The sequence below is a fragment of the Eptesicus fuscus genome, chromosome 19, assembly GCF_027574615.1.
Source record: "Eptesicus fuscus isolate TK198812 chromosome 19, DD_ASM_mEF_20220401, whole genome shotgun sequence".
Lineage (NCBI taxonomy): Eukaryota > Metazoa > Chordata > Mammalia > Chiroptera > Vespertilionidae > Eptesicus > Eptesicus fuscus.
In genome coordinates, this window is record NC_072491.1 from 2925794 (window position 1) to 2939791 (window position 13998).

Here is a 13998-nt window from a genome sequence, read left to right on the forward strand (position 1 = left end):
TGCGCTTTCGACCTTCCGGGCGCCTGCTGGGGGCAGCAGGTGGTGCCAACCATTTCTCCAACGAGGCTGCACCAGCCTACACTCCCACCGCGACAGGTGAGGACGCCTACTGACCCACCCCCACTGCAGCTACCACTGGAGACGTCTTGTTCACTTCCGTCCTCCTGGTGCGTGTGGCCAGTACTAGATCCGTGGTCGGCAAACTCATTAGTCCACAGAGCCAAATATCAACAGGACAACGATTGAAATTTCTTTTGAGAGCCAAATTTTTAAACTTAAACTTCTTCTAACGCCACTTCTTCAAAATAGACTCGCCCAGGCCGTGGTATTTTGTGGAAGAGCCACACTCAAGGGGCCAAAGAGCCGCATGTGGCTCGCAAGCCGCAGTTTGCACACCACAGTACTCGATATCACGCTTCTCATCCCTTAGCATCTGAGGCACAGGGAGCAGAGTTTGCCCTGAACGACAGAGCTACCTAGTGAACTGAGGAATTCGACTTCTGAGCCAACAACAAAAATATATATCTCTCTTTCTGAGCCAGGCGCTGTTTCCCATACTCCCCACACGCCGGCCTAGCTAAGCTTCCTAACCACCGCGTGCGGGAAGCACCAGCATTCCCACTGAGATAGAAACGGAGGCGGAGGGCGGCGAAACCCCTCTGGAGGCCGCGCAGCAGTGCCAGGCACAGCACGGCGTGACGTGGTCCGTCTGGCTCCTGCCTGTGCCTCGAATGTCCTGATACACCGCTTGTCCCAACCACCGAGGGCCAGCCTGCGCTGTGAGGGACTCCAGGACGCGGCCCCTTCGCGGCGGACCTGGGTGGCCAGCTGGCCTGGCGTCCGCGTCACCCGCCCTGACCGCCGCCTCTGCCCCTCAGCGTGTGCCAAGGCCCCGCCCTGCTCTGTGCCTCACGCCGTGCCACCGCCGGCAAAGTGAGCGATCGGAGCGGGAGGATGGAGATGCGCGCACCTACGAGGCGCCCGGCGAAGCTCCCTGGTGGCCCCGGCACCGCCGACACCCTCCACGCGCCCACGCCGTCCATCCCAGCGGCGTCCTCCCGGAAAGCCGGCGCCCCGCCTGCCCGAGCCGCCAGTCCGGCTCCCGCCTGGCTTCCACGTCATCGCCTCTAGGAGGTCGGTCCCCATCCCACCCAGGGCTCAGTCCTCCCACTCTGCCCTCCCTCAATGTTCTGGACGCAAGCCAACTGCGGGTGCTGATACCGAGTAGTCACTGTGCTTTGTCTCTGCATCAAGACATCACACATCGATTCCTTATTGCACATGCTGGACGCTGTGGACACAGAGGCATGACCGCTGTCATCCATCATGTGACTGTAATGGGGACAAGAAGACAGAAAGGCGTGATCCCTCGGCTGCAAGGTCAGCACCTGCCCCGGACACACACACACGGAGTCGGACCATAGAGAAGCACCGCCCACGAGACGCAGGAGGCCACGGACGGTTCCAGGACAGGACGCGGCTGCCTCGCTTCCTCGACGGGACCCACTTGGAGGCAAGGACGGCGTTCTATGATGCTGACCAAATGCTCCCGAGGACGGTAAAACGAAGAGTCGGGTTCTTGGGGAAGGAAAACCCAGGGGCTCTCCGCTTCCCCTGGGGGGCGTTCCACACCCATCACAGCAGCTCAAGCGCAGCCACGGCCACGGGGCCCCCTGGGGCGGGACCAGCTGACCAGGAAGGCAGAGTCTCCCTGTCTCGGTGACACCGATCGCACAGCCCGCCCTTCCTTCCTAAGCCACTTTTTGGGGTTGTTTTGTTTAAAGTCAGAAGGGAAAAAAATAAACTCCTCCATATTCATAAATTTAAATCTGAAATGATTTCCTCAAGTCTTGGGTTTCTAAAATAGGTCAATCTTTCAAGCATTTAGAGAAGACATCGACTTGTGAAGCTCCTGACAGACATTTCGAGTAAATTGCCTACGACTCTGATTCTTGCTTCTGGTAAAATGGATATTATAAAAAAAAAAAAAAAATTACAGAACCTTCATCTTTTTGTCAGAAATAAAAAGGTGTCCCTAGGCTTTTCAATTCACATCTAAAAATGCATTTTCATAAATAACCTTTTCACAATCTGTACTCTGTTTTAATTTGTCACCATGGAAAACAAGGTAATTGAAGCAGCTGAGAGATGGGTGAACTGTCAGAAAACGAAGCCAGCAGTCACTGCACGGGGAGGTTCTGCCCTCGCCACAGCCTCGTCAGCGCTCAATCCCCAAACGAGTCAGGTAATCAAAACTTCAGGGGAGCTCTCCAAAGAATGGGGAGCATCACGTCACAGAATCTCCCCACAGAATCCAGGTTAAAGAATTGCATGTGCCGGCTGGCGTGGCTCAGTGGCTGAGCGCCAACCTGTGAACCAGGAGGTCCCAGTTCCATTCCCGGTCAGGGCACATGCCCGGGTTCCGGGCTCCATCCCCAGGAGGGGGCGTGCATGAGGCAGCCAATCAGTGATTCTCTCTCATCATTGATGCTTCTGTCCCTCTCTCCCTTCCTCTCTGAAATCAATAATAAATATATATATTTAGAAAGAACTGCATGTACATTTAATACACACACACACACACATATACACACACACACTTTAACACTCAATTTTCACTCCTTTTCAGGTTTAACTGATTTGAAATAATGGGTGAAGCCAGACTAAGTTTGGAACAAGGAAAATTTATCCTAGTGTACCAGAGAACTCTTTTCTATGGGGACACAGAAAAGATAAAGTTATGGTACAAAACGGGCAACAGTCGACGAATTGAGGTGCAACCGAACCAGCGGGTTCTCGATGTTTGCGATTCCACGGCTTCGCGGGGTCAGCAGGGCCTGGGCCAGGCGGTCAGCAGTTTGAAGACAGGCGTTGATAAAAACATTGTTCCCATCTGAAGATTATTTTAAATTGTGATAATAAACTGTGTTAATAAACACTGATGTTATAATCATCCAAAGTGCACATACACTGTGTATGTGGTTTTCCCTAAAGACCTTCCCTGATGCTCCGTCGTTGAAATTTCCGAAGAGTTTATTCTTATGCCAGAGGAGGGGACGGGGGTCCCTGTCCTGCCACGTCACCGAGCAGGGGCCGCGTGTGGCAGCACGCAGCGCCCTCCTTCGGACAGGTGTCACCTTTCACAGCTTCCCGGAGCCACGCGAGACACAGGGGCAGCCTTCCGCTTCCACTCCGAACGGTCTCTGATGTTTTAACCTGGATTCGGTGAACGGGTGGGACTCGTCCTCCCCAGCCACATCTTCATTAATCCAACCGGAGAGAGAACATTAAAAGGGCAGACACCAGCCCCCCTGAGAGGACGCCCACGCCTGCCTCTCAGCACGGTGCTGCGGGTGGAAGAGCTGGAGGCGTGGTGACTATTGCGAGTTTGGTGAGAACGGGACTAAACAGGAGCCAGGCCAACCGTGAGGAATACAAGTGAGGAGACAGAGGCCACGCCCTTCCAGGGGCCGGCGGGCGGGTGGATCTGCGGACAGGAGGTTATCTGTGGACTGTAATCCACTGAGCTCCCAGTTCGCACTTGCTGCTGAGTAGGAAGAGGTAAAAGCCAGCCAGCCATCCAACCATCCATCCTTCCTTCCTTCCTTCCTTCCTTCCTTCCTTCCTTCCTTCCTTCCTTCCTTCCTTCCTTCCAGGTGCCCCTTCAAAAAATAAAAAGCCATCCATGCCTGTCCTCCCAGAGGTCACAGTCCAGGGCGGAGGGAGCCATGGAATGACCGTGGGGATGTGGGGGGTCAGCTACTCCGAACGTCCTAGTGAAAGCTCACCGACGTGGACATGACACGCAGGAGGCGTCGGTGCAGAGAAAGCAGCGTGAGCCAAGGTCCGGAAGCCCGTGGGCAAACAGCGTTTCCAGCATTTTCGCATAACCCTTCGTCTTCCTTTGACGTCAGTTGTTACTTCTCCACGCTCATTTCTGCTTTTATTTTTCTAAAGAACTGGTTTCAGTGTTTTTTTTGCATGTTTTTTTAGACTCTTTCGCTTGTTTCTGCTCTGAACTTTATTATTTCCTTCCTTCTCACCTTTGGCTTTGTTTGTTGTTCTCTTTCAAGTGTAAAGCCAGGTGATTTGAGATTCTGCCTGTGTCTTGAGGTAGGCCTCTGCTGCTCTGAATTTCCCTCTCAGGACCCTCTCACTGTGTCCCATAGCGTTTGGGCTGGTTTGGCCTCATTTTCACTGTCAAGGTATCTTTGGATCTTCCTTGCTCTCACTGTGACCCCAGTCATTGTTTATAACATGTTATTTAGCATTCACGTCTTTCTGTGTTTTTTTCAGTTTCCTCCTTGTGATTGATTTAGAATTTCATAGCATTATGGTCAGAGGAGATGCTTGATATGATTTCAATCCTCTTACGTTTACTGAGACCTGTTCCGTGTCCTAACGTGGGCTCTCCTGGAAAATGCTCCATGTGCACTTGAAAAGAGCGTCTATTCTGCTGCTGTGGGGTGGAATGTTCTGAAGATGTCAATTAAATCCCCCTGAGCTAGTGTGTCATTTAAGGCCACTGTTTCCTTGTTGATTTTCTGTTTGGAAGACCTATCCATTGATGTCATGGTGTTAAATCCCCCTACTATGACTGTGTCCTTGTCAATCTCTCCTTTTTTTATTATATATATTTTATTGATTTTTACAGAGAGGAAGGAAGAGGGATAGAGAGTTAGAAACATCAACGAGAGAGAATCATTGATCGGATGCCTCTTGCACACCCCCTAAAGGGGATGTGCCCGCAACCAAGGTACATGCCCTTGACTGGAATCGAACCTGGGACCCTTCAGTCCGCAGGCAGACACTCTATCCACTGAGCCAAACCGGTTAGGGCTCCCTTTATGTTCTATGTTCACTGAAGCGTTATTTACAATAGCCAAGATTTGGAAGCAGCCCAAGTGCCCATCAGCAGAGGAGTGGGTAAAAAAATTGTGGTACATTCACACAATGAAGTACTACTCGGCCGCAAAAAAAGAAGAAGGAAATTTACCCTTTGTGACAACAAGGATGGACCTGGAGAGTAGTATGTTAAGTGAAGTACGCCGGTCAAAGACAGACAAATACCACACGATTTCACTCCTTTGTGAAATATAATGAACAAAATAGACTGAGAGACAAGATAGAAACAGACTCCTGGAGAGAGAACAGACTGGCGGAGGGGAGCGGGGTTGCAGCGCCGGGTGGAAAAGGTGAAGGGCTTAAGGAAAAGGACTCAGAGACACGGACAGCAGAATGGTCATTCCCAGAGGGAAAGGGAGGGGAGAGGAGGCAGAAGGGTAAAGGGGGGATAAACGGATGGAAGGAGACACGACTTGGGGTGGTGAACACACAACACAATATACAGGTGGTGTATTGCAGAACTGTACACCTGAAACCTATATAGTTTTATTAACCAATGCCACCCCAATGCATTCAATTAAAAGAAAATGAAGAGCAAAGCATGAATACCAATTGGGTCTTGCATTTCAGCCCTGTCACTGCCGCCCTCTTGGAGGACAGTCACACACTCTTCCTTTAATACTCCCGATTGCTGATGTGAAACTGTCCACTACTACTGCCCTCCCTTTACGGAAACGAGGATCCGAGGGGTCTGTATTCTTGTGAAAGAATTCCTCCCCCCGCCCCCCAGGCGGTTTTCAGGGTTCTATTTTCTTCCTCGTCTGTTCAGCAAGTCTGTGAACCCTATCAAAGAATTACTGAATGGGGAACGAGAAAAATGGATTTGCGTGAATTTAAAAAACGGTGAATTTCTGTTTTCTTCCCTGAGAAGATTGTCGGCTAAGAATCCATACTCGCAGCAGAGGTAAGAGGAGACGCTTCAGTGTAAAGACAGCCTGGCGCGTGCAGGCAGCTATTTTTAAACGACTGGATTACGAGGAGGGGCCCTGAGGCGGAATGTGAGGGGTGTTACGGGAGCACCCTATAACAGCGTGGCGACGCGCTTCTGGAGCCTAGTCTTGGACTCCAAACCCACCACCCAAAGTCATCGTCGACAGCTCGGACTTCAGCTAGTGGGTGAGCGAGGCTCCTTCTCTTTGAGTTTCTGTGCCTCTAGCACCAGGCACTCATTGGGCACTCAATAACCCCTGCTCACACACCCCGGGGAACAGGCAGGGAGGCGCGCAGGGGAGGGGGTATCCGGCTGGTACACGTGCATCGGGCCAATCAGCCCATCAGAGCTGCTGTGCGATGTGTCACTTACGTAGTCGCCGTACGTGTCCTGCGTTGGGGGTGGCGGTGGAGGTCTGTACCCCGTTGGGGGGACTCCTCTTGCTCTGGGGGTGAGAAGGCCTCGTCCCCGACTCACAAGCCCTCGGGTGGAAAGGACTCCCCTGGACGCCGACGCCCCTCGGGGGGCCACAACGCCAACGGGCCGGGCGGTGGCGCCTCCCCTTCCCCTGCAAGCAAGAGGGACAGGTTAGCAGTGTCTGTCATGCTCTCCACCGTCCCGCCGTCCCGCTGATACCGCAGAGGAGTGCACAGGCCGTGAAAGAAAGGAGCGATATGCGAAGTAGCAAGTAAAGCGGGAGAAGAAGGGGCGTCCACCAGAAAGAAGCCTTCCGGGCAGCGCACGCCGCACCGGCCAAGGGAACACCAGAGACTCTCGATTTCGCCGAGAACCCAAAACTGCCCTCATCAATAAATCGGGTATTTTTTTAAAAAAAACACACACAACAGCATTTACTGCGGCAACAAAAGAAGTGAAATGAAATGTTATGGCACACGGCTAAGAAAGTATGTACAGAAACCATGTAAAAAAAAAAAAATACAAAACTCTGATAAGAGAAATGAAAGGAGAGATAGTCCAAGCTCATGGTCTTACGAGTCCATAGTGCTACGTTGCCAATTCTTCCCGACTTGATGTATGGACTCAATGCACCCCCCATCCAAATCCCAGCAAGCTATTCTGGAGATGGACCCACATATTCTAAAGTACACCAGGAAAGTTTAAAATAAAAAAAAAAAAACAGAAGAGACAATACACTGCTGAAGAAGGAAAATGTTGGACGACTCATAAGGCCTGACTGCAGGACTCACTTAAAAGCTACCGCAATCCAGAGAGCGAGGCCTGAAGACAGGACTAGACACACAGATCGATGGGCGGAAGCAGAGGGCCCAGAAATGGATCCACAGTGAGTCAAGGGGTCACTGACAAAGGAGCAAAGACAGAGGAACAATTTTCACAAACGCCCATCACGCTGGTCCACAATGAAAGACGCTGTAATTTCTAGCGTGCTGCGTTCCTCCTTTACCTCTGGTGCACGTCTAGAAAAATCTTCAACGTGATTAGAAGAAAAACGCAGTTTCCACCTACAGTGCGTCTAACCCACCGGTGATATTTCAGCTCATCTGTGTATATTCCAGCCAAGGAAGTTTCCTGCTTCCTTATCGAATGCCCCTCCATGGCCATCCTGCTATGTGGGCCACAAAACAGTCGCTATGTCTTTTGAATATATAAATGCATGTCTTTCATCAAGTTGAAAGACATGCATTTACATATTCGAGAGGTTCACAATTCCTCCCCATCATCATGGACATTGTTAGATCAGGGGCCTATGGGGCGGACGGAGTCACACTGAGGTGCCTGCTACAGAGCTTCAGACAGGTCGTGTGATAGGTGTAGCTCCAGACACTTCTCTGTAAAAGGTGCGTTGAAGACTCCTTTTCAAGGGAACGTCCATGGGAATGGAGTCGAGCAGTTAGGAGCACTGCTTTAAGTGATACCTTGGGGAGAGGAAGGCGTGATGCCGAGTGACACGCTACCACAAAAACCCTGTCATCCTGCAAAGTACTCAGGTGGGTTTTTCTTTTACTTGAAACGTTTATTCAAATGGATAGAAGCAGGCGCAGCGCTGTTCTCAACTAGGACACGGAAGAGCAGAAAGGTAACACTGAGTAGAAGGCTTCATAAGCGGGTGGATGGATGTGGTTGTAATGGTTCCTTCTGTTTATATATTTTCAGCAAAGTGACCAGGGTTTCTAGCTTTGAACCTCAAATATAAAAATAACCCAGAGAGGTTTTTGTAAGGAACAGCTATTTTTGAAGGAACGGCTTGAAGCGGCTGATGACAATAAGTATTGATTAATCAGAAATGAATTAGCTTGTCAATTAATAACAGGTTTTGAGATGTGATGAAAAAGCACATGCTTTGGGTTCCAACATGCCCAGATCTACTCCGTCACGTCACTGCTTCGCCTTGGTTTTCCCATCTGTAAAGTGGGTTTCACAACATGAGCTCTCGCAGGACGGATGCGAGGTCCACCCACAGGGTACACACAGTGCCTGGAGCAGGCACCGGTGAGCGGTGACGATCACGGAGACTCCCCCGTGGCTCTGTCCCGATGCCTTCTGTCTGCCGCTTCCTGGAGGAGGAGGCGGAGGGAGCTGGGGAAGGTACCCCTCCACCCCGTCCTCACTTCACAGATGTAGCAACAGTGCGCTGGTACCCACTGTGTACCCTTAGCAGCAGCAATAGTGTGGCAGAGTGGGAGTGAACATCCTGCACTGTTTGGCTTTTATTCCTAAATTTTACGAGAAGCAGGAAAAGAGGGTAAAGCTACAGATTTGGGGGCGGCAGCCGGGACGCGCAGGCAGCGCCAGCATGTGAACCGGTGACCACGGCTCCCGGGTGCGGCCTGGGCCGCAGGAAGGGAGGCCTCCGGGGACCGGAGCAGGTGTCTGCGGGATCGGGCCCCAGGCCTGCGCCTGGCATCGCTGTGTCCCCGTGAGATCCACGTCCCAGGGGTCCGTGCGAGGCCCACGCCTGCTGCAGGAATGGCCTGAGGGCCCTTTACTCCCGCGGAATCCGTCCTGCATTGGACAGCTTCTCCTCCTCCCGGGAGTGTTCTTCTGAGAGCACAGCGTAATCGTTCCGAGACTCTCCCTGCCGGAGGCGGACAGGGGAAGGAGGGCCAGACACGGGGAAGGCGAGCGCGGCCGCGGCTCCCGCCCTCAGCGGCACGTGCAGCACTGTCAGGGCCGATGAGGACGGAGACTTCCAAACAGGCGGCCTTGGCCCTGGCCGGTGTGGCTCAGTGGGATGAGCGTCGGCCTGCGGACTGAAGGGTCCCGGGTTCGATTCCGGTCCAGGGCACGTGCCCGGGTTGTGGGCTTGATCCCCAGTGGGGGACGTGTAGGCTGGCAGCTCCCCCCCCAGCACCTGTGGCGATCAGTGGGGCTCCAGGGCAGGCTCCTCAGGGTTCACCTGCATCCTCATCCCCGGGACCTCGTCTCCGGGCAGAGACTCACCAGCAGACCCGGGGGGCTGGGGGAGTTTGGGGGGGACTCTTTCCAACCACCTCTCAAGTGCTGCTGCTGGAGCTGGTGTGGATCTGGAGGTGACGGACCGGTTGTGAAACCTGCTGGCTATCTCACGTCTTTATCGTGATCCGTCCAATCTTGTAATTTTTTAAAAAATGACTCAGCAACTGGTTACACTGTGCCGAGTATGAAAGAGAGCCAAGGTGTCCTAGCCGGTGTGGCTCAGGGGATAGCGCGCCGGCCTGCAGACTAAAGAGTCCCGGGTTCGATTCCGGTCCAGGGCACCTGCCCGGGTTGTGGGCTCGATCCCCCAGTAGGGGGCGTGCAGGAGGCAGCCAATCAATGATTCTCTCATCACTAATGTTTCTCTCTCTCTCCCCCTCTCCCTTCCTCAGAAACCAATAAAAATATATTTAAAAGAGAGAGAGAGAGAGAGCTCCAAGGCAATTTGCTCTGTCTCCAACACGGTGCACAGGGTGATGAGCGACACTGCGGACAACAGAGACAGCGAGTGAGGAAGCCAAGCTCTTCGGAAGCACAGGGAACGGTCCCCCTCCTTCCCCAGGCGCCGCACCTGCCCCCAGAGAGCTGACTCCTCCCTCCGAGGCTGCCACTGTCTCCCGTTGGGGCGGTCAGCACCTTTCCCCTTTGTTTCTTTATTCCAAAACAAAAGCAGGAAGATCTTTATCACTTCCCACGGGGCTCCCGGCACCGTCTTCTCCCTCTCACCAGCGGCACTGATGACAGAGGAGCCGAGGGAGGCGTGGAGGTCCTTTAAGGTCCAATGGCGAGGGACTGACCCAGCATCGGTGTGAAACATTCAACGCTGAGGGCGGGGGCCTTTCGAGTGATCAGAGAAGGAATCAGTCCGGTCTGGACTGGAAGGGGACATTTAAAAAATGAATCCAGTTTCATCTTAAAAGACCTTTACGACGGTGAGTTCCAGCTGGAAGACTGGTACGACCAGGCCCGGAAGGACGGCGGCCGCGATGACAGGACACTGACCGGCCGGGAGAGCTGCCCGACTCTGAGGAACGGACACCGGGACGGCTGCACGCACCGTGTTCTGACGACAGAAAACGCAAGCCCGCGAGCGATGGCGACGGCCTACCTGGCTATCGTGGGGGTCGGGGCGCCTCGGGTGCGCGAGGCGGATTTCCCTCGGGCCGCGGGGGCGTCCGCACTGTCGGAGCCGCCGTTCAGGTAGGTGAGCTCCTGCAGCTGCGCCTGGCGGATCTCGTCGTTGTAGTCCTGGGGAGACACGCAGCGTCACCACGGGAAGAGGGGGAGCAGTCAGGACACCACGCACACGGGTTTGGAAAGATGTTTTTATTGATGTCAGAGGGGAGGGGAGGGGAGAGACAGCAACATCAGTGATGAGAGAGAATCGTGGATCAGCTGCCCCCTGCACGCCCCACACTGGGGATCGAGCCCGCAACCCGGGCGTGTGCCCTGACCGGGAATCGAACCTTGACCTTCTAGTTCAGAGGTGGAAGCTCAACCACTGAGCCACACTGGCCGGACAGCAAACAATTTTTTTAACAGATAAAAAGGGGTTGGGAAAATAGGAGACTTCATAAAACAAGATTTGAGTTTGTTAAAATAAAAATGTATCAATAAATTTTAAAAAGCGAAAAAGCACAGTGTTGTTCCCCAAGGTAAAATTTTCCGCCATCAGCCATAACTCTTCCCCCTCAGGCATGGATTCCAGGTGGGACATTTATAATGAAATTAAAACCGCACGTGACAGACCCATGGGCAAGGCCACCCACAGCCCCGTTCCGCCGGCCGCCGCCGAGCACCTGCGACGCGCCCGCCGGGGAGCAGGCAGCAGCCAGGGGCCGGCGGGACCTGCAGGCTCTTTGTCCATTTCCACTTGGGTAGTGAGCACATCTTGTACTGGAAAAACAGCTCCTGCGTGGCTTATGTTCCTGTCCACACGCCACCCGAGGACTCTGGGAGTCACCCCTGACGCCCCCCCTTTCCTAACTCCCCGCTGTCAACCCCCGGCAAGAACAACGTGTACCGAGCAGAGAAGAGAGTGACTTAGCTCACAGTGAAAGGGAAGCTCCGACGTGTGTGACGGACAGGAGCGGCACCTAACTCAGCTGGAGGAGGAAGAGGGGTTTCTACAAGCATCACCCAAGGGTGAGGGTCAGCTAACTGCCGGAGAGGGGGCACCGGTGTTCCCGACGGGGGGAGGGCAGCGTGTTTTAAGACAATGGACCGGCGTGTTGAGCTCGCTGCGAGCGGCAGATGAGCTGAGGGGCCGGGCCCAGGGGTCACTGTGCACACAGACGCTTTCTCTCACGTGTTTGCGGTCCTGGGACCCCAGGAGGCTCACTGGGATCCATCAGTAGCGCGACCTCTCACAACCAACCTATAAATACGTTTCCTACCATGTGACTAACAACGCGTGAGGATTAATAAGCTATTTGTAAAGCACATGCTAAATAAAACGTGCCGCATGAATGCTAAATGCTTGCAAGTGTGAGGCGGGGTGACACAGAATCGTCCGGGCTAAAAACAGGTCCCCGGGGAAAGTGGACGCAGGCCCTATGCCCGCACACGGAGGGCACTGGGGTCTGGGTCCGAGAGCATCGCACTCCCAGGGCAGTTCCAGGCTCACAAAACCCTGGGACCAGGGACTGTGCTCTTCGCCTTCCTTACTCGTGTGACCTCAGCAGCCTGGCCTCATCTCTGAAGATCGGTGGCCTCACAAGGAAAGGGGGAATGATGACCAGTCATTCGTGGGGACAGGGTGAGGTCTCCTTGCCATGACGCAGGCGAGGCTCTGGGGTAGACAGAGGGCCCTGCCAGCACCAATGGCTGCTAAGTCACCAAGGATCTGAGTAAGGGAATGCCCGGCCGGCCGGCGTGGCTCAGAGGTTGAGCATCGACCTAGGAACCAGGAGGTCACGGTTCGATTCCAGGTCAGGGCACATGCCGGGTTGCCTAGTGGATCCCCCGTGTGGGGTGTGCAGGAGGCAGGTGATGTGATCGATGACTTTCTCTCATCATGGAAGTTTCTCTCTCTCCCTCTCCATTCCTCTTTGAAATCAATAAAAATATACACTGAGTGGCCAGATTAGGATGATCTCTGAACGCATAATAATCTGGCCACTCAGTGTATAGCCAAATTGTCCCCTCGACTAGGAGTTCAACCAGCAGGCAAGCTGGCCAATCGCCCATGTCCCCTCCCCCTGGCCAGGCTGGCCGGACCCCACCCATGCACGAATTCATGCACCGGGCCTCTAATACACACACACACACACACACACACACACACACACACACACACACACAGAGTGGCCAGATTATTATGCGTTCAGAGATCATCATAATCTGGCCACTCAGTGTATATTATTAAAAAAAAACACACGTGAAGGAAGAACTGGAACTGCACTAACGGGAATGAGGAACTTCTTGATCTCCTCCAAGGCGTGGCCCATGCGGGCGTAGGCTTCGGCGGGCGGGGCGAACACCTCGATGAGGACGTGGAGGTCGTCGTTGAGGTGGAAGTACTTGGCCTCCCCACTTTTCCTCAGCTCTTCTTCCTGCGGAAACACAAGGCGCGGCAGAGGCTGTGTCGTCAGGAGGAAAGAGGGAGACGAGAAAATCTGCCCCGAGCTCCTCGCACGCGGCTGTCACAGAGGATCCACCCCGAGCAAACGCCACCTAAGGAAGAGTTTAAAGTATAAACGGGTCCTGCCGTTCCGAGCCCAGGCTTTTAGGAAAACGCGAAGGCATCCAGCTGGCGCTCAGTCTCTGCTCCTGTCTGGGGGCCTGGGAGCCCCGCCCCTGCCCTCTGCCCCACGCTGGGCTCCCTGCCTCCTTGGGCCCCTCCAGGCTCCGCACAGACCGCCTCTGTGGTTCTCCAACTGGCTCCGCAGCCCAGCTCGCCTCTGCACTGGTCACGCTGTGCGCCCGCGGTGCCCTGATCACGTCCTGAGCAATCTCCAAAATACCTGCGCGCCCTGTCTGCCGCTCGCCCCTGTCCTGACTTCTCTCACTGCAGGTGACCGCATGGAGCACAGACCGCGATGGCCCCTCTCGGTGCTGCAGCCTTCTTGTTCAGAAAAGTGCTTGGCACAGAGCAGATGCTCAACAGATACTGACTGGGTGAGTGACTAATTGTCTATTCATGTCTATGTCCATTGGCTGATGCAGGTGTCACTCAAAAAGCATTTCCACATGCCAGGCACTACACCCTCCCTGAGGACACAACGGTGAACACGATAAGATAATCGGCGGGCTTTATTAGCTGACTGTACGTAATCGTGATGCATATTGTCTAATTGATTGGTTGTTGTTTGCACAATGAAATTTAGGGGGAAATTAGGAGGGAAAACAGATCATTAAGGGACCAGTGATTTCGCTACATCATCTCTGTATTTTTTTCTTAAGATTTTTTTTTTATTGATTTTAGAGAAGGAGGAAGGGAGAGGGGGAGAGAGAGAGAAACATCGATGTGAGAGTAACGCATCACTGGCTGCCTCCTGCATGTCCCCCCTACTGGGGATCAAGCCCACAACCTGGGCCGGGAATCAAACAGGCGACCTCTCCTGCCACCAGGACAGATGAGTCTGGGAAACAAAGCATCAGTCAAGACAGGAATGCTTAGTGAGTCCTTACACGAACCTGGCCGTGACTGAGAATTATTTCACACACCGACTGGAAATTCACAGTGAGGCTCCACCCTAAACAGGTTGGGACCTGGGGGGATCTCT

General features: G+C 53.7%; 1 protein-coding gene across 3 annotated transcripts in view; it reads right to left on the reverse strand.

Annotated features, from left to right (window-relative positions):
• KHDRBS3 (KH RNA binding domain containing, signal transduction associated 3) overlaps window positions 1–13998 on the reverse strand; it is an 84583-nt gene that overhangs the window by 18959 nt on the left and 51626 nt on the right. For all 3 annotated transcript variants that reach the window (XM_054708451.1, XM_054708453.1, XM_054708452.1), the window contains 3 exons: window positions 12679–12825; window positions 10380–10519; window positions 6209–6404 (listed from right to left, as the gene is read on the reverse strand). In XM_054708451.1, coding sequence (XP_054564426.1) covers window positions 6209–6404; window positions 10380–10519; window positions 12679–12825 — 483 coding nt within the window. The remainder of the gene's footprint in view (window positions 1–6208; window positions 6405–10379; window positions 10520–12678; window positions 12826–13998) is intronic.